Raw genomic sequence first — 22,599 nt, forward strand, 5'->3', positions numbered from 1 at the left:
CACATTTTATACCAATTTCTTTTTCAAACACCAGTGCAGTAATTTGTCTCCCTCCCCACCAAGGTGTAAGTGAAATAGACTATTTAAAAAAATGGGGAGTTTTACATAATATATCTGTATCTAGTCATTGCATTTTTTTTCTTTTTTTTTTTTTTACATTGGTGTAATGATTCCACATTCGATAACAGCCGCTGCTCATCGACCTGTATCGTGACTCACTGTAATTGGTGTTAAAAGCAGTGTAAAGCAGTTCAATATTTGGAATGTGAAGTTCCCGTTTCAGAGCGATTTTGTGCTGTTTTAGCCTGGACTCAAAAAGTAGTCATCAACAGGAGGAAGCTTATCTGTAATCATGCCTCAGCCTCTTTGCTTGCTATTCTTTCCCCGGTTACATGACTGTTTGTTTGCCCCTTAAAAAGATGTTTTTTTGTTGGTTTGTTTGTTGTTGTTTTTTTTAAAGCATCCTGAGGTGGTTCGATATAAAAATGTCGAACCACGGGGTGAAACGGTGCCAATGTGTCCAAATAATTTCCGTTCATTTAGTTCAATCATGAAGAAATCAGACTGAAGAAAGAGAAAAAAAAGCCGTCAAATGCAGAAAAGTTAATATGCTCTGTGTGTGTTTTTTTTTTTTTATGACGTTGATGATGATGATGATGATGATGCCTGTATTCGTGCACATATTCAGCATATTAGATTTTACTCCCTTTTCTGCATTTAACAGCTCTACTCCTGTTTTCTTTCTGTTATCACCGACTCATTTGGGAAGCTTTTTTTTTCCACACATGGATTCCTGGGGAAAAAAAACAACTCACTAATTTCCTTGTGCAACTAAGCACAACTAAGCTCCCAAATCTGCCAAACGCCTCACATCTTTTAATTTTATTTAATAGTTAGTCATAGGAATTAGGCCACTTCAGTACTTGTTCATCATTAGGTCGGTGCATCATTAAGACACTTTTCTTTTCACGCTCAGTCTGCGTGTTAACTTGAATTTTCGTAGTTTTTTTTTATTTATTAACATATTATTTTTTTACACAGCGTTCATACATGTGTGATTATCGGACCGCAGGCATCTTTGAGTCCGAAAAAAATGTCTGAGTGATGGTTTTAAAGCCTTTTTTTTTTTTTTTTTTTTTCAGGGTGACTGCTGTTTAGCTTCATGCTTCCAACACCAGTTGCTAGTTTAACCCACTTTTGTAATCAGTTGGAGAGTCTCTAAAAGCCTAATTTTAATGCCAACATTTAGTTTTTATTTGTGTTTATTTGTTTTACCACATTGCACAGAGATTCTGCATAACCAAACCGCCTTTATTATTATAATATTTTTTTTGCACCTGCACATCGTGTGATCATGAATTACTCTGTGCCAGTTCGTCCTCTTGCCCTCTCTCAGCTGACACTGCAGCAGTATTATAAAATGCCTAATTTATGCATCCCAACATGCATCATTTCATTTGCTTAAAATACTATCTGATGTGTTTGTTTTGTTGGTTTTATTCTCCGTATAGTGCCCACGTTTTGTTTTTTTGTTTTTTGAGAAGACAGCATGTTTGATTTCATTTAAGTGACCCTTAAATAAGCCTGAAGGGGATTTTTCTAAGTGTCCAGGAATTTGTTAATTTTTATTTTTTATATATGACCTTAAATTTAGGATGGACCACCCCTCCCCCGTCCCTTTTGTATGTCAAAGGGTATTTTTTCAGTTCACTGTGACGTCCTTAGTTTTGTTGTTTTTTTTTGTTTTTTTGTGCAATGTTGCCGACTGTCTATAAGTTTCTGATTGACATGCTGTCAGAGGAGAAATAGTGTTGGAATAAATAAAATAAACTCACCTTCATAAGCACTCATCATCTCTTTTTACTTGTAGTAAAATTGCTTACAGAAACTCTAACTGGGGTCATATCTATCTCTCTTGGTGTTGCTTCAATTAAAAACGTGGATGAACACACAAATACCATGTTGATTACTGTTCAACCTGTGTTACTGCATAACTGCATATTGTTGAAGAACTTGTACATAGTTTGCATTGAACTTGCATAGAATCATGTTACTGTGGCGTGCTATTTTTTGCCTGTACAATTCTGCTTCTAAATGTGTGTGACTGTTGAGACGACACTCTTTTTGTACATGGCTGTCTTTTTATTTGAGAATATTGATTCTGTCCTTTTTCATTCTAAAGTTGAGTTTGAAGAGTTCAGACATGCCTGAAGTTTGACTTTAATAAAGCTGTACTCTGTCTCAGTGAAACTCTCTCACCGTATGTTTTTTTTTTTTTTTTTTATGTTTGAGGATTTGGTGAAAACACAATTAAGAAGACGATATATTGACTTTTCTGTTTAATTGATTGTGATACCAAGACTTTTAAATGTTTATCAAGCAGGTCACAGCTGAACTAATCATCACAACTACTATTAAATACAAGTTTTATGAAATAAAGATGTTAAAATTGATTAAAATAATGCTAAATCTAATCTTAACAGATATTAAACAATTTATTTTAAGTGTTTCAGATACATTAAAAGTGGGAACTAACTGAGTAAAAGGTAAATGTGTTGAAAATAAATTAATTCATACTGTGAAACCTCTAAGATGAAATTAGGTTGTGAAAAATAACAAACTTACAAAACTTTCACATGACAGTCAAAAATTAACATCCTAAAAAATGACTAAACTAACTTCATGAGATAAGAGAATAAACTGGGAAAAGGCAAAGCTTTAATTTATTTGATAGCAAAATAAAAATGGATGAAACGTTTTTAACCTCTAGATGGCGCTCTGTAACGTGACGTGGCTTCTTGCATCCACGTGTCAAGGTAAAGTTATTTACACTACTATTTCCGGTTTGTAAAGCACATCACAGTTCCCAGGTGATCAAACCATTGACTATATAAAAATATATATATAGTCTCACACTGAAAATACTCTGCTGTTGTTTTGTTTATTAATTTAGATAAACTCCAGTGTCTACAGAATAACATGTAAACAGATGATTTGTTATTGGTATAATTGGTGTTTATAAGGTCTCTGATCAATATTTAGATCAAAAAAAGAAACCATACTTATGGTCTGATGGTAAGACCATTCAGACTATATTGTTCATTTCCATTTTTTTCCTATGATGTCTTAAAGCTGTTTATGTCTGATGTAAAGTTCATAACTACTTACATAAATAAATTTTATATTGTTTATAGAACCTGACGTGTACATTTAAGTCATTATTTTATATATTTTATTTAATACTTGCCGGCTATCACTATGAAATTGAAATGAATATTATAATATGATTTATTATTGTATTTATTATAATAGATCATATTTCAAATTAATATTGCAATAATCATATTAAAAACGTTTTTTTTTATTGAATTTCCAGTAGTAATAATCACATTAGATACAGCAATTGTAATAATTTACTCCACTTGTAATTTCCTGTGATTAATTTCTAAAAGGGTATTTTGTGAACTTGGTTATCCTGCAAGGTTTTATATGGACTTCACTGACAAAAATATATCATCCAATCCTTTAAAAATGACAATAAAATACATAAATAAAAATAAATAACTCATGTTTTCATGTCTCATAAAGCAGAAATATAATTTTATATTCTTTATCTCTATGTAAACTTGGGATTTAAAGTGTTATATTTTGAAGAAAATATGTGTCCTACGGATGGGGGCAATGTCATCCTGGAAGAGATCGCTCCCATCAGGATAGAAATGCTTCATCATAGGATAAAGGTGATGACTCAGAACAACTCTGTATTGATTTGCAGTGACCCTTCCCTCTAAGGAGACACGTGGACCCAAACCATGCCAGCAAAATGCCTCACAAAGCATAACAGAGCCACCGGATCCCCTCACTGTAAGGATCAAACATTCAGACCTGTACCGCTCTCTTGGTGAACACCACACATGCACTGGTGAAGGATGACTCATCTGACCATATCACTTTTTTCAACAGTGCTTTTTGCACCACTGAACTCTCAAATGTGCATTCATCTTTGTAATGAGAGGTTTATGCACCGCAACCCTACTATAATATCCTTCTCTATGTAATTGTTGACAGACTGTTCTTGCTGACACAGTCTAGATCTAAATGCAGATGTCACTTTAGTCACTGTTCCTGTTGAATCACCAGCCAGCTGAGCAGTTTGTGACTAAAGCTCCTGCCATCCGTGCCCCAACAATGAATCCTCTTTCAAAGTCACTCAGATCTTTTCCTCTTGATACAAAATCAGAATCAACTGGGCCTGCTCAGCATTTTTATACATGTACACAGAGTATTATTGGATGTTAATTGCTTAATTGTACCATGCAGCGCACCTGTGTGGAGGCTTTTATTATGTTTCTTCTCCCTCTCTTTTATTATCTTTATTATATATCTTGTTGTTATCATCATATATACGCATACAGCCAAATATGAAATATGGTCAAAAGCTCCAGAACAAGCTAGTAAGTGGACTTTTATGTCCACTTTTTATAAGTGACATTTATGTTTTACTTTGGAAAGACAACCGGATGTGTCTCTGTTGTTCCGGTACCTTTACGCAGCTCCTCCCCCTCCCCCTCACCTCCCCCTCTTCCTCCTCCTCCTCCTCATCATCCCTGTTTCCTTCAAGTCCTCAAATGTGGAGCTTCCTCCGTCGGCAGACACGGCGGGTACCGAGGCCTGATTCATGTTAACGACACACGTTAATATGAGGATGAGGAGATAAAAAACCCGTCTGGATGAAGGTGAGTTACGGAGCCTGTTTCCTGTTTGACTAACGCGGAAATGAGCCAGATGTCTGACAGATGTGGCTCGGTAGCTTTAGCTCGGACTGCTAACATCTTGTTTCTACGGCAGCACAGACTCTTAATGTGAGCTTGTTATGTGTTGACACAGGCTGAGAATATATCGGTGTCGTGAAATCAGGTTTAAACTGATATAAATTTTAATGAAATAAACGGTTTCTTTATTTGAGTGTCATGTAGAAGTGAAGGTGCAGCTTGTTGGCCTGTATGTCAGGTTTTACAGCAGAGGTGGAAGAACTATTCAGATCCTTTATTTCAGTAAAAGTACTAATTCAGCAATGTAAAAATACTACATTACAAGTCCTGCATGAAAAATCCTACTGAAGTAAAAGTACACAAGTATCAGCAGCAAAATGTAGTTAAAGTATTGCAGTAAAAGTATTGGTTTGGTCCCTCTGACTGATATATTATTACATATGACATCATTAGATTATTAATATTGAAGCATCAGTGTGTAAGCAGCATGTTACTGTTGTAGCTGCTGGAGGTGGAGCTAGTTTGATCCACTTTATATGAAGTTAACTAGTTTAGTCCAGTGGTTCCCAACCTAGGGGTCAGGCCCCTTCAAAGGGTCACCAAAAAAACTGAGGGGTCGTGAGATGATTAATGGGAGAGAAAAGAAGAAAAAACAAAGTTCTGATACACAAATCTGTTTTCAGTTTTTTCTCTAATCTTTAATTTTTCAGTGAAATGTTGGATCATTTAAACATTTACTGAAATGAAACCATGTGAGAAGTTTAGAGGGAAAAATCACTATTTGGTGGAGCTGTTAACAACTCATAGAGTTGAAATGTGACCCCGACTACACACTGCTTTTTGTAAGACATCAAAAGCCAAAAAGGTTGGAAACCACTGGTTTCATCTTTAACAATGTGTTGTATTTTAAAAGCTTGTTATATTATCCATTGTGTCAAATATTCATCTGAAAAGTAATTAAAGCTGTCAAGTAAATGTAGTGGAGTAGAAAATACAATATCTCCCTCTGAAATGTAGTGGAGTGGAAATATAAAGTAGCAAGAAATGGAAATACTAAAGTAAAGTACAAGTACCTCAAAATTGTACTTGAGTATCGTACTTGAGTAAATGTACTTAGTTAATTTCCACCACTGTTTTAGACAAGCCAGGGGCTGCAAAGTGAAGAAATGGAAAGATACTAAACGATATATTTACTTAAAATATATTCAGAGTAAAAGTAGTGGAGCTGCATGAAAAGAAACATTTTCCTCATTTATGAACGTTTTGGGTTGTTATTTTCTTCTTGTTGACTAGTCAGAGATAAAGATAAACTAAGGGACAAAGGTCAAACAGTAACGTGGGACTGTGAAGCCACAAGAGACATTTTTATATGATATTAGGCTCAACACAAATGACTTTGTTTTATATGCTGATTAGGACCGCAACTAACGATTATTTCCATAACCAATTCATCTATTGGCTATTTTCTTGATTAATCAATCAGATGTTTGGTCTTTAAAATGTCAGAAAATGGTCAAACATGTCAATCACTGTTTCCCATTTTTCACTGTTTTCTGACATTTCATAGACATTTTATAGACCCATAATGAAAATAATCATTAGTTGCAGCCCTACTCACATGCCAATAATACATTTAGAGTTACACTGGAGTTTGCATGACTCCAATGTAAGAGATGAGGGACAAAATCCACAGTCCAGTCCTCGTTCTGTGCAACAGTTCATTCAGACGAAGCTGATATTTGTGTCTTTGTGGATCTTTGGACAGAAGACAAAGTGCTTTGTTTGCATTGTATTGTTAAATGTAAGAAGTTGTATTGTTTCGCCACTGCAGCAACATTTGTGGTGTCTTATAAGTTCACGTGGACCGAGCTGTTGCTTGTGCACAACACAGTGAATCTAATTTTCGAATTACCCGAATATTTGTGCGATTGATCGATTAATTGTTTGGTCTATAAAAAATTCAGAAAACAGTGAAAAGTCACAATGACTGAAACGATTATTCAATAATCAGAATAGTTGCAGATTAATTTTCTGTTGAATTGTTGCTGTAATCCTCAACATCAGTATCAACAAATTTTCTGTTATTTTTAATACAGAACTTTGTGTTACTGTAACTACACTGCAGCTCAGAAAGAAAACACTGATTACTAGAATTAAAAACAACTGTTTATACTCACTTTCTGAAGGCATCACTTCACTTAAACATTGACTTTCACTGTACATGTGGGCATGAGGATATTATATTAAAATAGACTTTTAAATAATCTGAACCCGTCCTTTTTTAAACTTGTGAATTATGCAGTAAAAAGAAGGAACTTTACAGATGCAGCCCTAAAATAAAATAAATAACGAAAGGACGATGCGAGTGGAGCTCAGTCTGTAAACTCCCACACCGTCCTGGAAAGTGGTTTGTCAGGTAAAATCGCTGACTGCACCTGTGTGGGTGTGCGGGTCTCTTTTACGTGGAACATAAAGTGCCCAGACAAAGCAAAACCACTTCACTCGTCTCCTCAGATAATTCATCATGATGGCCGAGAGCAGATATTTGCACAACATAATGGATGTGTCAACATGAAATAATTATATTTACAGGGTTTTTTTCCACTTGCACACCCACCACCTCTCCAACTATTCAAATATAAGCTTATAACCCATCAAATAATAGTTTATGTCATGCATGTTGATGACTTTATAGACTGAAACTGTCTATTTTTTCTTTAGTTGCAGTTCAGTTTCAGAAAGTGAAGTAGAGATGTTTGCTGTTGACTGAAGTCCATCCCCGAGAAACAAAATGAAGAGGAGGCTGCTTCGTGGTTTCCTGTCGGAAATCTCTATCCGGATGGCGCTGCTGGTGGTGTTCCTGTAAGTATTGATCCTCCTCTTGGATCGTTTGCATCTGTGAATGCATTATTTAATTTGCATCCCGGCTTCATGGATCCATTGTTGAGAAGGCAGGTGCTGTTTTAACGAAGGTAAACAAATGTTGTGGCTCTGATTGTGTATGTGTGTGTGTGTGTGTGTGTGTGTGTGTGTGTGTGTGTGCGCGCGTGTGTGTGCGCGCTTCACTCAGTGTGACGGAGCAGCTTCCTCCTTTCTACCGTGAGATCCAGGCGGAGGAGATGTGGTTGTATAAATTCCATCGTGTGGAGAGAGACCACGTACCCACATCTCTCATGTTTGTAAGTAATATATCTGCATGTCTGTGACTTAAAGAGAGACAAAATAAATCCCTCGGCTGAGTTTTAAATCCTTCCTTTATTTTACTGCGTTTAAAGGACTATACCGATAAATCCATATACTATTAGTGTCTTTTGATGATGAAAAGACTTTATATTACTGTCGACAATGTTCCAAAACACATTTTAAGATTTGTTTCCTACCTTCCAGACAGTCACTGGATTCATTTAATTTCAAAACAATTTTAACTTACAGAGACATAAACTTTACTGGAAAAATCTAATCCATCATTATGAATATTATTATTATTGTTTTCAAATCCCTCAATGCTTTCACTTGTTATCAATCATAAAATGAAACATTAACAAAACTTAAAGTGGACATAAGTACTTTTTGTTTTTACTTTAATCAACCATGTCTTAAGTGTCTGTACGTTGAGTTGAAGTGTGTTTGATTTATAGTTAAAGGACGAGTCCACAATTTTTCAAGTCTGTCCTAAAACAACAGTCAGATGACCAAATGAACAATGACTCATGTTTCCTCCTGTTCAAACATTAGAAGATCCCTTCATAATGCACTTAAAATGTAAGTGATGGGGAACAAAATCCACAGTCCTTCTGTGCGAAAATGTATTTAAAAGTTTATCTGATGCTAATGTGAAGCGTCAGCCGTCCAAATTACTCAAATCAATTCAATATCTTTCACAGTTACAGTCTTTTTAGTGCCAAATTCCCTCTTTTTGTTCTACTGCAGCTGAACAGGAAAACACTGTCGAGACACAAACGTAAACAGAACGATTACAGCAAGAAAAATCTGTTCAAAATGTTCATTTTGGCACCCGACTGTTGTTTTAAGACACATAAAAAATTATGAACCTATTCTTTTCATTCTTCCTTTAAATAGATTGGACTAATTATATTCTGTGTTTTCGCTTCGTTGCACCAGAGTGTGGCGGTTTTCACACCGCTGATCGTAATCATGGTTTTCACCTTCCTGAAGAAGTCTGAGCGAGGAGATCTGAAGGAGGCGTCGCTGGGTGAGAAACAGACAGCTGCGTACAAACATTTGGTTATTCATATTAATAAAAATGTCAACTAGAGTCTTTTTCTCATGATTCAGTTCTGTTTCCTTCTCTCATCCAGCTGTGACTCTGACTCTGGTGCTGAACGGAGTTTTCACCAACGTCATCAAACTGGCTGTCGGCAGGTAAACGCTGTACAAAATGTCATCTGGTGCCATATTGGGTGAAAGCCTAACTCTGTCCTCTCTGCCTCAGGCCACGACCAGACTTCTTCTACCGCTGTTTTCCAGACGGTCAGATGAACCTGGAGCTTCGCTGCAGCGGCGACCCAGATGTGGTCATGGAGGGCAGAAAGAGCTTTCCTAGCGGACACTCTTCCTGTAAGAGCCTCTTCTGGGCAATTATACTTCTATAGCTGGTACACTTTCATCAGCAGGCAACAAGGAAAGAAAACAAATGTACAAAGCAGGCCAGGGAGCAAATGATACATCTGAAAATAGATGTACGTAAGTGTATTTTTGCCTCCAGGCAATTATTTTGCTGTGTGAGCAGGAGAGCATTCGACGTTAAAACATCTTTTCAGCTCTGATCCTGGTCCCTTCTCTTTGTTGTTCTCTCCGTTTCTGTATAAAACTTCTTCTGGCTCTGATCATTCGATCTCTTCTCTCTGCTTCCAGTTGCTTTCGCAGGATTGGGCTTCACGGCGTTGTACATCGCAGGAAAGCTGCGCTGCTTTAATGCGGCAGGCCAAGGCAGAGCGTGGCGGCTGTGTGCCTTCCTCACCCCTTTACTGGTGGCGACTGTGATCGCCCTCTCCAGAACCTGCGACTACAAACACCACTGGCAAGGTGAGAGTCAGAGCACCGCTTAGCACTGAAATCATGTCGTATGTTGAGTCTGATCCATGAGTCACATACAGAAAGAAGTGATCTTAAAGTGACAAATATATCATAAATGCAATTACGGGACATTGTTGAACTTTTCCTCCCACATGAGCTTCATTAAAGGCAAATGCAGATTATTTTGGTTGCAAACGTGTTGGTTTTTACTTTTGTGTTAAACTGCCAGCCGTAACCTTTTTGTGCTTCATTCTTATGCCGGCAATCATTTCATAACAAAACATATGTTTACTAAAATGGTTGATATTTTATGGAGTTGTATTTTTGGGGGGGATTCTTTAAATTTTTGGAGGATCAAGTTTATTCCAGATAGGAAAACTCGGAAATGTATCAGACTGCATTTCACAACTTGTTTCATATGTTCAATTTGTTCTCATTGTGGGGCCACTTCTCTGTTTTGTAAGTGCAAGTTGAAAAAGAAGTCGGGTACCTTGAGGAGTTTTTGGTCCCTACTAGCACTAAGCAACTAAGTTTTGTTTTGTTTTTTCTTTTTACGAGCAGGTCCCTGTTTTGTTTGTATTGTGCACGTGTGCGTGCACAAGGACACAGGATTCAGACCCTGCTATTGGTTTCATGCTATCCTGTTTGACAACGGGTGGTGATAAAACACTAACAAACGTAGCAGCACACCAACAAAGGCGATTTAGAAGACTGCAGACTGGAAAAAATAGATGTAATAAATGCAAATGTGCAGTAGCCGATTTGTTTTTCTTTTTTCTTTTAAACAAAATGCAAATGTTAAATGAGGAAGGACATCATTCAAAATGTTTGTTAGACTTCAAGGATAATTTATATTTGTTTAAAAAAAAAAGAAAAAAAAACTCCACAGGGCACCTTTAAGTTCAGTTTAGTCGTTTATTGAGTTGCATTATGGGAAGTGTAGGATGCAGTGTTTTTGGAGTTTAACCTCGTCTTTTTGGGAGTGTAATACTAAAATGCTGGACTACCTTTAGCGCCACATCCCACACTGTGGAGACCCAGATTTGAGAATGAATCTCCTCATGTATGTGTGTCTTTCTTTCTCTCTCTTTCTTGTAGATGTGTTAGTGGGTTCTCTGCTGGGTCTCGTGTTCGCCTGGCTGTGTTACAGACAGCACTACCCTCCATTACAGGACCCCGACTGCCACAGACCTCTGCGTCACAGAGAGGGTGTCCCCGCCGCACAGGAACGCAGGCTGGCCAACTCCAACTACATCCTGCCCCTGTAACCAGCTGTAACTTGATTATACTCTTTAATGGTGTCATTTATAACGGGTTACATGTTAATCCTTCAACCTCTGGTTTTCGCATCCTTAGGGCTGGGCAGTATATCAATATTTACTGTTTATCATTGTAACTGTATTGTGGGAATTTTCTTTTTGGTGGTGAAACATGAGACTAAACTAAAATGACACTTTTTCTCCTGAAAGTTTCCTGAAACATTTGAGAGTTGCTGACAATACTAAAACCAGTTTAACAGCCAATATTTAAAGGTCTGGTGGTCATGACATTTATTTTTTTTCCCCCATCTGGCCCAGCCCTACTGTACACACCCTGTGTATTGTGCCTATAGATCACATAACATTAAGTACTCACAACAGCTGAGCAGGTCAAGTACACAAGCACCACACTAAAAGTTCACTGCCCGTCAGTCTCTGGCTCAGCTGCTGTGAAACAGTTTAGTCGTGTAGGGTCACTATTTTGTGATTGTTTTGTAAACTCGCAACTATTTCAAAAAAAGCAGGGTTTAGACTCGAGGAGGAAAAATGAGAATCTTAAGTTCAAACATCTGTTTACTAATGAATCAGAGATTCCAGCCGCATCTCAACATCAGATCAAAAACAGTCACAGCATCGACTGGGAAGAAGCGAAAGTCGCTAGAGACCGTCTTTAACCAGAAACAATAGTTAACCCTCAATATACGACGAGCACATAACTTAACATGATTAGACCTGAGTCTGATGCACTCGCTGAAGAAGACCATGAGATGTGGATGCACCGTTTGATCAGTATTGGTGACCTTATTAAGACAGTTTCGTTATCAACATCGTCATAAGAAACAGTGTTTCCGCTATCAGTTATATTCTCTCAGTGACTCCCTGGTCTCATGTGACCTTACATATAAATGATCTAAATGACAGTGAGGTTCAAAGATTTTAAATTTGAGGGGAAAAAGGTGTTGAAATAGAAAAAGTCAGATGGGTGCATCTGTAGCGTGACATGCGGTTGAAACCTCTGAATCATTAGTAAGTTGACCTTTGAACTTCCCTTCACCAGGTTGTATTTTGGATGAAGAAACCTGGCGAAGTACGAGTCGTTGATGTGGGCTGTTCATGTCTGAAATTCGGGGTGGGCGATCCTTTTTATAACAGTATATGTCATTTTAAATCACAATATCAGTATACATATATATTGTGATACAATCAACCTTTTAGAAAATCATTTAAGAAATTGTTAATGGATAAAATAACCAGACCAGGATGTCTGTTTTGGAGGCGAATTCAGCAACTTATCTCAACAACTTGGTCAGCGTCGCATCTTTGGTCTTCTCAGTTTCGCTCTACTGTCTCCATCTCGAGTGCTTTAAATCTCTTTGTCTTCCTATATTTTGAATGTCAACCCGTTACCATTCACATATTAATGAATTGATATATCACTTGATAACATCCTGATGTAGCAGTTACACTCGACTCGTACTACAGTTTTTGCAGTGCCTGCTGTACTTATTTATAATTCTTTTAAAAAAATCATATCTCTGGTCTAACTGGACAGCACATCAAAATATCGTCAGGCGTTAATATGACTGTAAGAGAATATAAATGTTTTTTTTTTCAGTGGTCTCAGGCTTACTGTAGGTCTGTTTATACGTCACTGCACACTGGCTCAGCGGCCGACCCGTTCAAACAAAAGTGTGAATGTTCAGCGGAGATGAAGAGACGTCACAGGGGTTGTTTATTTTTTTGTTTGTTTGTTTGTTTTTGTTGGGGTTTTTTTTGGAGTGACAGTAGATCTTTCTGATGATGAACCTGAGTGGGGTCAGACTGTAGCCTCTCCAGGTGATGGTGCTAGCCTCCCAGTGCTCCTGCTGGTCAGGTTTTCTGTCCTGTTAATAGTTTTATTGTCACTTAAAGAAATTTGGTGGTTTGTTGATTTTTGTTGGTAGATTTCATCAAAGTTTAATTTAACAAATTGAACGTTTATAGTCTGTTTTACTTATTTCTGTTCTGTTCAATGTTTGTTTGTTTTTTTCAATTTCATCCTTTAATTACAGCTGACTTGTTGGTTTAAAATTTGATAGAAAGTGTCAAATTTTTATGCAGAAATGATGTTTTTTTTTTGCAGGTTGAAACATGAGAAACTAAAAGGAACCTCATCGTGTTTTTTGTTTTCGTGTCAAACCAGCCAAAGTTTTGCAGGGTCAAAGCACTTTTGTTCGTCGTCGTCGTACATCCAGCTAAAATCGAACTGGATCGCAACAGTTTCAGACCAAACTTGGCAGAAAAACCTGGTGAATTTTGTGCCTTTGTTTACTTCTTTGCTTCTCTGTTAATGAATGAAGTATATACTGCATGTAACAGTGTATGCTCTCTGTCATGTCGTCGACACCACTTGGGTCTGTAACTTTTAATTTTGTGTATAGGATTCACTTTGGGAAGATAATGATGTTTAAATGTGGCATGCTGCCTTTCTTTACCTCAGAAAAAAAAACCAACCCATATTACTTTTCATAGATTTCATTGTTGATGAAGTTTAACGAAGACAAATGTGAATATTTCTGGGTGGAAAAGTGTAACATTTACAACTGCGGGAGTAGCAAAGATGGAGAAAAAAAACCCTTCACTTTATACACATCTTTGAGACAAATAATATCTTTAATTTACTTTGCCAGTCTAACAGGTATTTATGAGATGATGTACAGGTGTTGTATTTAATTTTTTGGGGCATGTAGGAGTTTACTTGAATTTTAAATATGTGTTTGTTTATCCTAAATGTGATAATGTTATTTCATGAGAATAGGAATCATACTTGTGGGCACATGGGGGTTTGAGTAGATTGTTATCAAATACAAGTTAATTAGATTCTGCTGCATTTTGATAAAATCCTGCATGTTTCACATCTTAAGAGCTACGTCATTTGTTCTCATCACTTCTTTCTTGAATTTTACAGAGCAGGATACAGAATCCCCCACATTTCCATCCATTTCTTTTGTGATTTTTTTTTTTTTTTCTCAGAAAGTCAGTGTATATCAGGTTGATGATCGTGTCTCTTCAGATGTTCTGTCATGACGAGGGATGATACCAAAACTTGCCTGTTTTGCTTTGTTTTCGTCATGCTCATCATTTGCCTTGGCTTTGTAGGAGCAAATAGCAGCCGCTCATGCTGACACAGTATCCTGATTGTATATGTTGTGATGCTTTTAATGAATCTTTTTGGTGACACTAAAATGATGTTTCTAAATAATCTTCCAATACACACATTTGTCCTTTGCTTATTTTGTGAGTCAGTGATTCTGGTGTTGAGTGTGTGAGATGCTGCGATGTTCAGGCTCCTGCTTGTGATACTTTTGAAGAATTGGGCAATAATTGTTCACATGTTAAAAAGCAAAGAAAAATAAAATAGAATGTAGTTTTATTAAACAATGCTGAAGCACCTAGTCCTGATTAAAGTAGGAAAGTTGAAGGAATATTACAGTCTGGATTTAAGAAATACTCCACATTCCCCAACACAACCTTCACCCCTTTAAGAAATTTGTGACACCACTAAAAGGTTTGTAAAATTATATGATTTTCTTTTGTCTTTTTTCATTTAACTGTACAATTGAATTTTCTGTAAATCGTATCTTCCCGAGTGATTGACCAAAGGCTGTTTAAAACCGAGGGTTTTGAATTTTAAACCTTTTTAGTTTAATTTAATGAATTGTAATGTTGTAGGTGGTCATTAATGCAAATCTGATGTAAACAGCTTCAGAGGGGAATGTGGACTGTAAGTAAATATTTAGAGAAATCTAAACAACTTTTGGTGAGTAAAATGTCGCATATGTATTTAAAATAGACTCAGTATTTATAAAAATGAGTCAAAAAGGGTTAAGGAAGTACAGAGATGCTAAATATACATTTTGAAAAAGTGTTTTGTATTTTGTCCACCAGAGAGTAATGACAAATTTATTCAATAATATTTATGTTTTATGTTATGGATTGTTTAAAGAAAACTAAACTAATATCGGCTGATACATCCTAATTATCAGATTTTTTAGACTCTCAGCATCCTCAATGATCACAGCTCATTAAAGTATTAATGCTCTTTAGAAAGCAATGTCAGTAGTTTGACATTTTAGTGTGGAATCAATTAAATGCAGCTTTGGCAGGGCAATGAACAAGATAATTATTAAAGTTTTTCACTCTCTGTTGTAGCTCCTGTTCCAAAGTGGGCATAAAATTTGTTTTATCAAAAGATTTTTGCAGGAACCTGCACAGACTGCTGCCTTGTTGTCAGGTTGCTTGTTTTTTTTTTCTTTCCTCTTTATTGAATTCAAAAGTATAAACAGGCATCTGTAGAGCTTGGCATTAAAACGAATCGGTTGTCCTTTTAAAATCCTTGAGATGCATTAATAGTAAAAATTCACTAAATCTACTTGACTCCATACATTTGTATGTTAAGTAATCCCCTCTCACACACTTATGAGGCTCTTTTTGATGACACTTTATCTTGTGTGTTTTTTGTTTTGTTTTGTTTTTGTTTTACATATAATTTTATTACAATTTAATTTATTTCACTTCCTTATTTATTTATTTATTTATTTGATTACATCAAACAGTATTCGTGGCAGTCATGGTCTCAGTTATATTGATGAACTAAACCAAAGTTTAGTTCAGGTTTCTTCTTTGTTTTTAAGCAGCGGTGTTTGTCAATTGCGGGGGGCGTGGCCTTATGCGTATGACGTACAACGTGTGACGTGTAGATTTGGCGCCACATTTCCAACAAGGAACACAGTGCAGCAAAAAGAGCTCCGAGTCTGACAGATAACCAAATAACTCGCTGTTCATGAGACTTTAGCTGCATTTTCTCGTGTTTTGCTCGTCGTTAAAGCTTTTAACAGTCTATATAACTTTTAATTCACATTCTTGAAAATGTTTATCGCGGACATACGGAGGGAATTTTATGAAGTTGTTGCCAACCAGGTACGTTGTTGTTTGAGCTATAAGCTAGCAAGAAGAGTATTTACGCTACGATTTAGCGGAGAGATAACGTCAATTATCGTTTGAGGCACAAAGTACTTACTATGGTATACATTTACACAAACTGTGATACTCTTCTTTTAGAGAGTCGCACTCCTGGTGGCATCAGACATCGACGCTCTATGTGCCTGTAAAGTACTGCAGGTAAGATATAACTTAAAGCTGACTTAGTTGTTTCAAGTCTGTCTTAAAACAACAGTCAGGTGCTCATATGAACACTAAACACTGTTTCCCTCCTGTTCATACTGGCTATTAAAAGGTCCCCTTCAAATGTGTTTTCAGTGTAAATGATGGGGGGCAAAATCCACAGTGTTTCCATACAGTCATTTTATGCAAAAAATGCATTTAAAAGTTTACCTGAAGCTTATATGAGTTATTCATACCAAGTGGATATCTGACACATTCCTGCGTTGGAAGTATAGTAACAAAAAGAGGGACTTTGTCACTAAAAAGACTGTAATGTTGAAATATATCTACTTGATTTGACTCATTTGGACAACTGAAACTTCATGTTATTTTCATAAACACTTGTGTCCAGATAATCTGTTTGCTTGGTAGCATGAAAGCATAAAAAGGAAAAAAACTCTAAATTGTACTGCTTGTATATTTGAAATGTTTATCTCACTCAGTTATGTAATGCTGCCAAAAATATATCTTCACTATAGGGCTGCAACCAATGATCATTTTCATTATTGATTAATCTTTTGATTATTTTCTTGTTTGGCCGATAAAATGTCAATCACTGTTTCCCAAAGCCCAAGATGACGTCCTCAAATGTCTTTTTTTGTCTCAACAGTCCACAACCCAAATTCAGTTTATAGTCATAGAAGACTTAAGAACCCAGAAAATATTCACATTTGAGAAGCTGGAATCAGACAATTTTGTCTTTTTTTTCTTAAAAAATGACTCTAAAGGATTAATTGATCATCAAAATAGTTGCAGATTAATTTAATGGTTGACAACTAATCAATTAATGGTTGCAGCTCAACTTCACTAGTGTTGTCTCAGTCATGAATTTATTACGTTTGAATAGTGCTGTGAGTTTGAGTAAGAGAGTCTGACAAATGATAGATGATAAAAGCTAAGATTTTTTTCTCATCTGCTACTTTTTTTAGTCACAAAAGTGTCTTAAGATTCATGATGATGATAAATTAGTAAACTAAACAATGATTTCTGATCTCTTTTCTTCACCAGGCGTTGTTCCACTGCGACCAGGTCCAATATACACTTGTACCAGTGAAAGGCTGGCAGGACCTCAGTACTGCCTTCCTCGAACACAAAGAGCAGGTACGAAGCTCCGTCCATCTTTCAGTTAAGTTATATCATAAAGAAGAGTTGTTTAATTTTGCTACAGTGTCCTTTGTGTTTTTTGTCTGTGTTGTAGTTTCGATACTTTGTTCTCATCAACTGTGGGGCAAATGTTGACCTGCTTGAGATGCTGCAGCCTGACGATGACTCCATCTTCTTCATCTGTGACACTCACCGGCCCGTAGATGTGGTCAACGTCTACAACGACACCCAGGTGATGGATAATGACCATTTCAGCTCAAATTTCAGATGAATTATTATAAATTGTTGATTTTTAAATGTGTTGGATCCTTTATTTGTATTTTTAAAGCATCATAATGTGAGCGTTAAGGTTTTTGTTTGTTTATTTTGCTCTTAAGGTTTGATGTTTGAGCAACACAAATAATGCATCAATACTTGCATTTGTGGAAGTTAAGATTTATAAACCATCATCTTCGTTCCTCCCACAGATAAAGCTGTTAATTAAACAGGACGATGACCTGGGCGTGCCCTCCTATGATGATATCTTTCGAGATGAAGATGATGAGGAAGGAGATGACTCTGGAAATGAGAGTGACGAAGGCTCGGAGCCGTCTGGCAAAAGGAGGAGATTTGATGAGGTATGTATTTAACAGAATCGGTGCACAACGTGGAAGTTCAGCAGAACAATGTAACGGTGTGTTCATGTCGTTGCAGGGGGCAGTTGAGAGGAGAATTGAGAGACAGCGAGCGAAGAGGGAGTGGGAGGCACGAAGGTGAAGTGTTTTTAAAGGATGGGATAATGTTTGTCAAATAAGCGGTACGGTGACTAAATATAAACATGTTTCATTCATTTCACAGGAGAGAGATCTTGTTTGACTACGAGCAGTATGAATACCATGGAACGTCGGTGAGTAAAAGATTTTATAAAATTTCTTGACATGATATCCAGCGAGTTCTGAAAAATGTATATGAATTTAATCTGCATGTTTGAACTTTCACAAAAGCCTTAAGCTGTAAGAAAATCTGATCTTATTGTTTGTGTGTGTATATAGATAGATAGATAGATAGATAGATAGAGACACACACTTTTAAGGGTTGCACAGCTGTACGTTGATCATCATTTAACTTTCCTGTTTTTCAGTCAGACTGAACAATATTCAGATGTTTTCATATGTGTCTTTTGTTAGGCTGCAATGATGTTTTTTGAACTGGCCTGGATGTTGACTAAAGACACCAAGGACATGCTCTGGTAAGCTCTGATGTTATTTCCTTTTTTAATGACACACATTTTATGCAAATGCACTGTGGACTACAGAGACTTTTAGATGTAGACTGTTGAGTTTTTTCTTTATGCAGGTGGGCCATTATTGGGCTGACAGACCAGTGGGTTCATGATAAAATCACACAGTAAGAATTTTTTTAATTATTCCAAAACATAATTCCCTTTGAGTACATGTCTGCTGTAGTGTCATTCATATGTTTTTGCTTTCTTATTGGCTGCAAGATTATTGTTTACTGTGTGTTTGCATGAAGATGTGCACTGACATTGAGCTACTTTTGTCTTCCTTGATGCTTTAAAGTATGAAGTATGTAACAGACATCGCCACAATGCAGCGACACGTTTCCCGCCATAACCACCGAAATGAGGATGAGGAGAACTCTCTCTCCATTGACTGTATGAGGATCTCCTTTGAATACGAGTATCCTTAATTCATCTTGACTTGTCATCATTATGGAGCTTTATAATTCTGCTTCCCACTCATAAATTCAAGTATTATAGCTGCAGTAATCACTCTTACAGACTCTTTGTAGCTGTCTCTGTCTCTTTTTTTCTCTGTGTTTGCCTTAAATCTTTGCGTCAGCCTGCGTTTAACCCTCTACCAGCACTGGTCTCTGTATGAGAGCATCTGTAATTCATGTTACACGTCCTGCAACTTCAAGCTTTGGACTTTAAATGGCCAAAAGAAACTCCAGGAGTTTCTGGCTGACATGGGGTAAGTGCTTGGTGACTTCACAATGAAATGTTTATCAACAAAAGAACCAGTTATTAAGTAGAAGTTGAGCTCAGGCTGTAATGTGAAATAGAGTTTACATGCTTTACTTGCCAATATTTGTTGGTGGTGCCACTTGTAACAGGCTACCTCTGAAGCAAGTGCGACAGAAATTCAACTCCATGGACATGTCAATCAAAGAGAACCTTCGGGACGTCATTGAAGAGTCGTCAAATAAATACGGGTATGAATCCAGAAAAGAGGAAGTGATGCTGTTGTCATTCAGTCGACTTTATAGGTTACACATGGATGCATTTATTGACACACAACCTGAAATGATTCGTCTTTGTTTTCCTCCTCCATCAGTATGAAAGATATCCGCATTCAGACGTTTGGTGTTCACTTTGGCTTTAAGAACCGTTTCCTTGCCAGCGACATGGTGCACGCTACTGCTGCTTTACTGGAGAGCACTGAGAAAGATGAGAGTGACAGTGACAACTTCATCAAGGCTCTGGACTCCCTCTCCAGGTGTGTAGCAGAAATAAAATTGCCTGGTTGATTAGTTCACTGCCTAAAGTTTCCAGGATTTTCTTACTTTTTCGATGTAGAGATAACCAGGTTTGATTTATTTCACCTCCTGCATGAAATATTTTAAAGCTGTGAAAATGTTTATGACCTGATAATGAAATACTTGTGTCAAAATAACTTTCTGATTCCTTTCTGTCTGTGTAGGAGTAACCTGGACCGACTACATTCAGGCATTGACCTGGCAAAGAAGAAGCTTATTGCCGTCCAGCAGACTGTAGCCAGCTGCATCTGTACCAACCTCATCCTGTCACAGGGACCTTTCCTCTACTGCTACCTTATGGAGGTACGAGTGTCTGTATGATCAACGCACACAGTATGTGACTGTTTGTTAGCCGTAAATCGTGCTCAGCTCAATCCTTTCCTCCTCCTGCTTTTTTTGTGTACAGGGCACCCCTGATGTGAAGCTCTTTTCTAAGCCCATGGCCTTGATTCTGCTCTCAAAGTACCTCCTGAAAGCTTTTGTCCATTCGGTGAGTGTCTCACTGCTGTCCAAACGGAGGTAGATTGCGGAGGAAGTAGACTGTTACTGATGTCTTTTCACTCATGCTGTTTTGTCCGTTAGACGAGGAATAAACGCTGCAAACTGCTTCCCCTCATCATGGCTGCTCCCAAGGATGTGGAGAAGGGGACTGTCATTGTTGTGGGAATCCCACCTGAGTCTGAGACGTCTGACAAGAAGAAGTAAGACCCCACTTTGTAGATCTATAGGATATAAATAGCAGAAACTGTGCTGGGCTGCGTGTAAGCACAGCTTTCCCACACAAATGAGATGCTAAGGCTCAGAATATGCTGAGTAATTCAAGATAAATCTTTCTCCAACATAACTTAAAACTGTATTTAAGAAGCCGCTTCAAAAATGTTTCACAGAAAATATAACCTCAGAATTTTGATATTTGGACTGTATATATTAATATATTCCATATCTGGTGTAGTTTCTTTGATTCCAGGGCTGCAACTAATTATTTTCATTATTCATTCATCTGCCAGTTATTTTCTTGATTAATAGATTTTTTATTTTTTCTATATGTCAGAAATTTGTGAAAAATGACTTGATTATATATTTTTCCAGAGCACAAAGGTGACATCTTCAAATATCTTGTTTTGTCTGATCAACAGTCCAAAACTCAAACATGTTCAGTTTACTTCATGTACGACACAGAAAAGCTTCAAAACAGCACATTTGAGAGGCTAAAACCAGCAAATTCTTGATATTTTTGCTCAAATAATGACTTGATTATCAAAACAGCTGCTGATTAATCTTCTGTTGATCAACTCATTGATTTAATATTTGTAGCTTTAATTGACTCTGCCAGCCTACAGTATATAGAAGCGTGTTGTTGCCGTTTTTAATATGACGCTTTCAGAGAAAATTCTACCTTCTTATATTTGTTGCTGTTTTGATTTAAGTTGTTTGAAGTTGACTCTGCAGTTCTAAAAACATTTGATTAAAATCTTTCCTTAGAGGTAAATGACTGTAAAACAAAATAACACAATTTTTTTTGTTGCCAGTTGTGTTTTTTGTTGCTAAATTTAAAATGCACAGAAATTATGGTGTTTTGAGTGACATCATCATTTCCTCATCTCTCGTCTGTTCTCTGTATTCAGTTTCTTTGGCCGAGCGTTTGAGAAAGCAGCAGAGAGCACCAGCTCCAGAACTCTTCACGACCACTTTGACACTTCAAGTAAGTGATCGAATCGTTTTACTTCTGTATTGTGCAGCGTCTTCATGCTCACTAACGTTTGTTGTGAGAGGGAGTCGTCATCTCTTCATTAGACACCAGGTGGCAGCGTTGTCTCCGTTTCATGTCTAGTTGAACTTTATTTGTGAAAACTCATGATTCAGACAGTTAAACATGCTGATCACTGGGCATCATGAAATAAATGTGCTACATGTTAGGTCGTTAATTGCTTCTCAGTCATAGTCCAGAATAGTGCTACACTTTCCCACCTGAAACATTTTAGGTATCAGAGACATTTAAGTGGAGAAATTACTTGCAGAAAACCTCCCTAAAGGAAACCTGTTGCTGGCTGATGAATGTATGCAGTTTTTCTTCGCACACCTCTTCTAACCTCTGATTCTTCTTCTGCAGTAATTGAACTGAAGACGGAGGACAGGAGCAAGTTTCTGGATGCTCTCATCACCCTTCTGTCATGAGAGCCTTCAGTACTGAATTTGAGATTGAGTCTAAAGTCTTAAAGGCTTGAAAAGTGTGAGTGCTGGTGCTGTTCACATCTTTATGTCAGATGTGATTAAAACCAATCACATCAGTCATATATATATATGGTGTCACCAGTACAAAAACTTTATCCATGTTTTTAAGGTTTTTATTAGTTTTGTGTGTATATTGTACAGTCTTTTTGTAAATGTGTGGGAGTCTTATTTTTGCTTTTAAATTCTGAACGTTTTGTCTTTTTATTCCTGACCATGTATATGAGAAGGTCAACAAATTTAACATTTTAAACATGTTTAATAAAACATATTAAATGACTTCAGTGCTTTGATTGAGCAAAGTAATTCAACTGTTTCATTGTTATTGTTACTCTGCGGTTTTAAGGTGTGAGAGTGATGAAATACAGGAAATTGAAATTCTTTGACGTTGAAGATGTTAATTGTTCTTTTGAAGTTTTAGCTTTTATATCATTAAGGCACTCACTGGAAAGTTCCTT

General features: G+C 36.9%; 2 protein-coding genes across 2 annotated transcripts; both read left to right on the forward strand.

Moving 5' to 3' along the window:
* The first annotated feature begins 4,589 nt into the window (after positions 1-4,589).
* plpp5 (phospholipid phosphatase 5) lies at positions 4,590-14,340 on the forward strand. The gene is made up of 8 exons (XM_067614317.1): positions 4,590-4,736; positions 7,494-7,634; positions 7,843-7,951; positions 8,895-8,985; positions 9,092-9,155; positions 9,226-9,350; positions 9,648-9,818; positions 10,908-14,340. The coding sequence occupies exons 2-8, from the start codon at positions 7,564-7,566 to the stop codon at positions 11,075-11,077; spliced, it is 801 nt and encodes a 266-aa protein (XP_067470418.1). The 5' UTR covers positions 4,590-4,736; positions 7,494-7,563; the 3' UTR covers positions 11,078-14,340.
* A 1,466-nt stretch (positions 14,341-15,806) lies between these two features.
* On the forward strand, positions 15,807-22,425 carry cdc45 (CDC45 cell division cycle 45 homolog (S. cerevisiae)). Its single transcript, XM_067614302.1, has 18 exons — positions 15,807-16,027; positions 16,169-16,228; positions 17,279-17,371; positions 17,469-17,606; positions 17,842-17,991; positions 18,068-18,126; positions 18,212-18,260; positions 18,541-18,602; positions 18,710-18,760; positions 18,934-19,053; positions 19,216-19,347; positions 19,490-19,588; positions 19,711-19,872; positions 20,077-20,215; positions 20,319-20,402; positions 20,495-20,613; positions 21,538-21,614; positions 22,023-22,425. Exons 1-18 carry the CDS (start codon positions 15,977-15,979, stop codon positions 22,085-22,087), a joined length of 1,710 nt encoding a protein of 569 aa, XP_067470403.1. The 5' UTR covers positions 15,807-15,976; the 3' UTR covers positions 22,088-22,425.
* Positions 22,426-22,599: the final 174 nt, after the last annotated feature.

This window comes from Thunnus thynnus, chromosome 2, assembly GCF_963924715.1.
Source record: "Thunnus thynnus chromosome 2, fThuThy2.1, whole genome shotgun sequence".
In the NCBI taxonomy this organism is placed as follows: domain Eukaryota; kingdom Metazoa; phylum Chordata; class Actinopteri; order Scombriformes; family Scombridae; genus Thunnus; species Thunnus thynnus.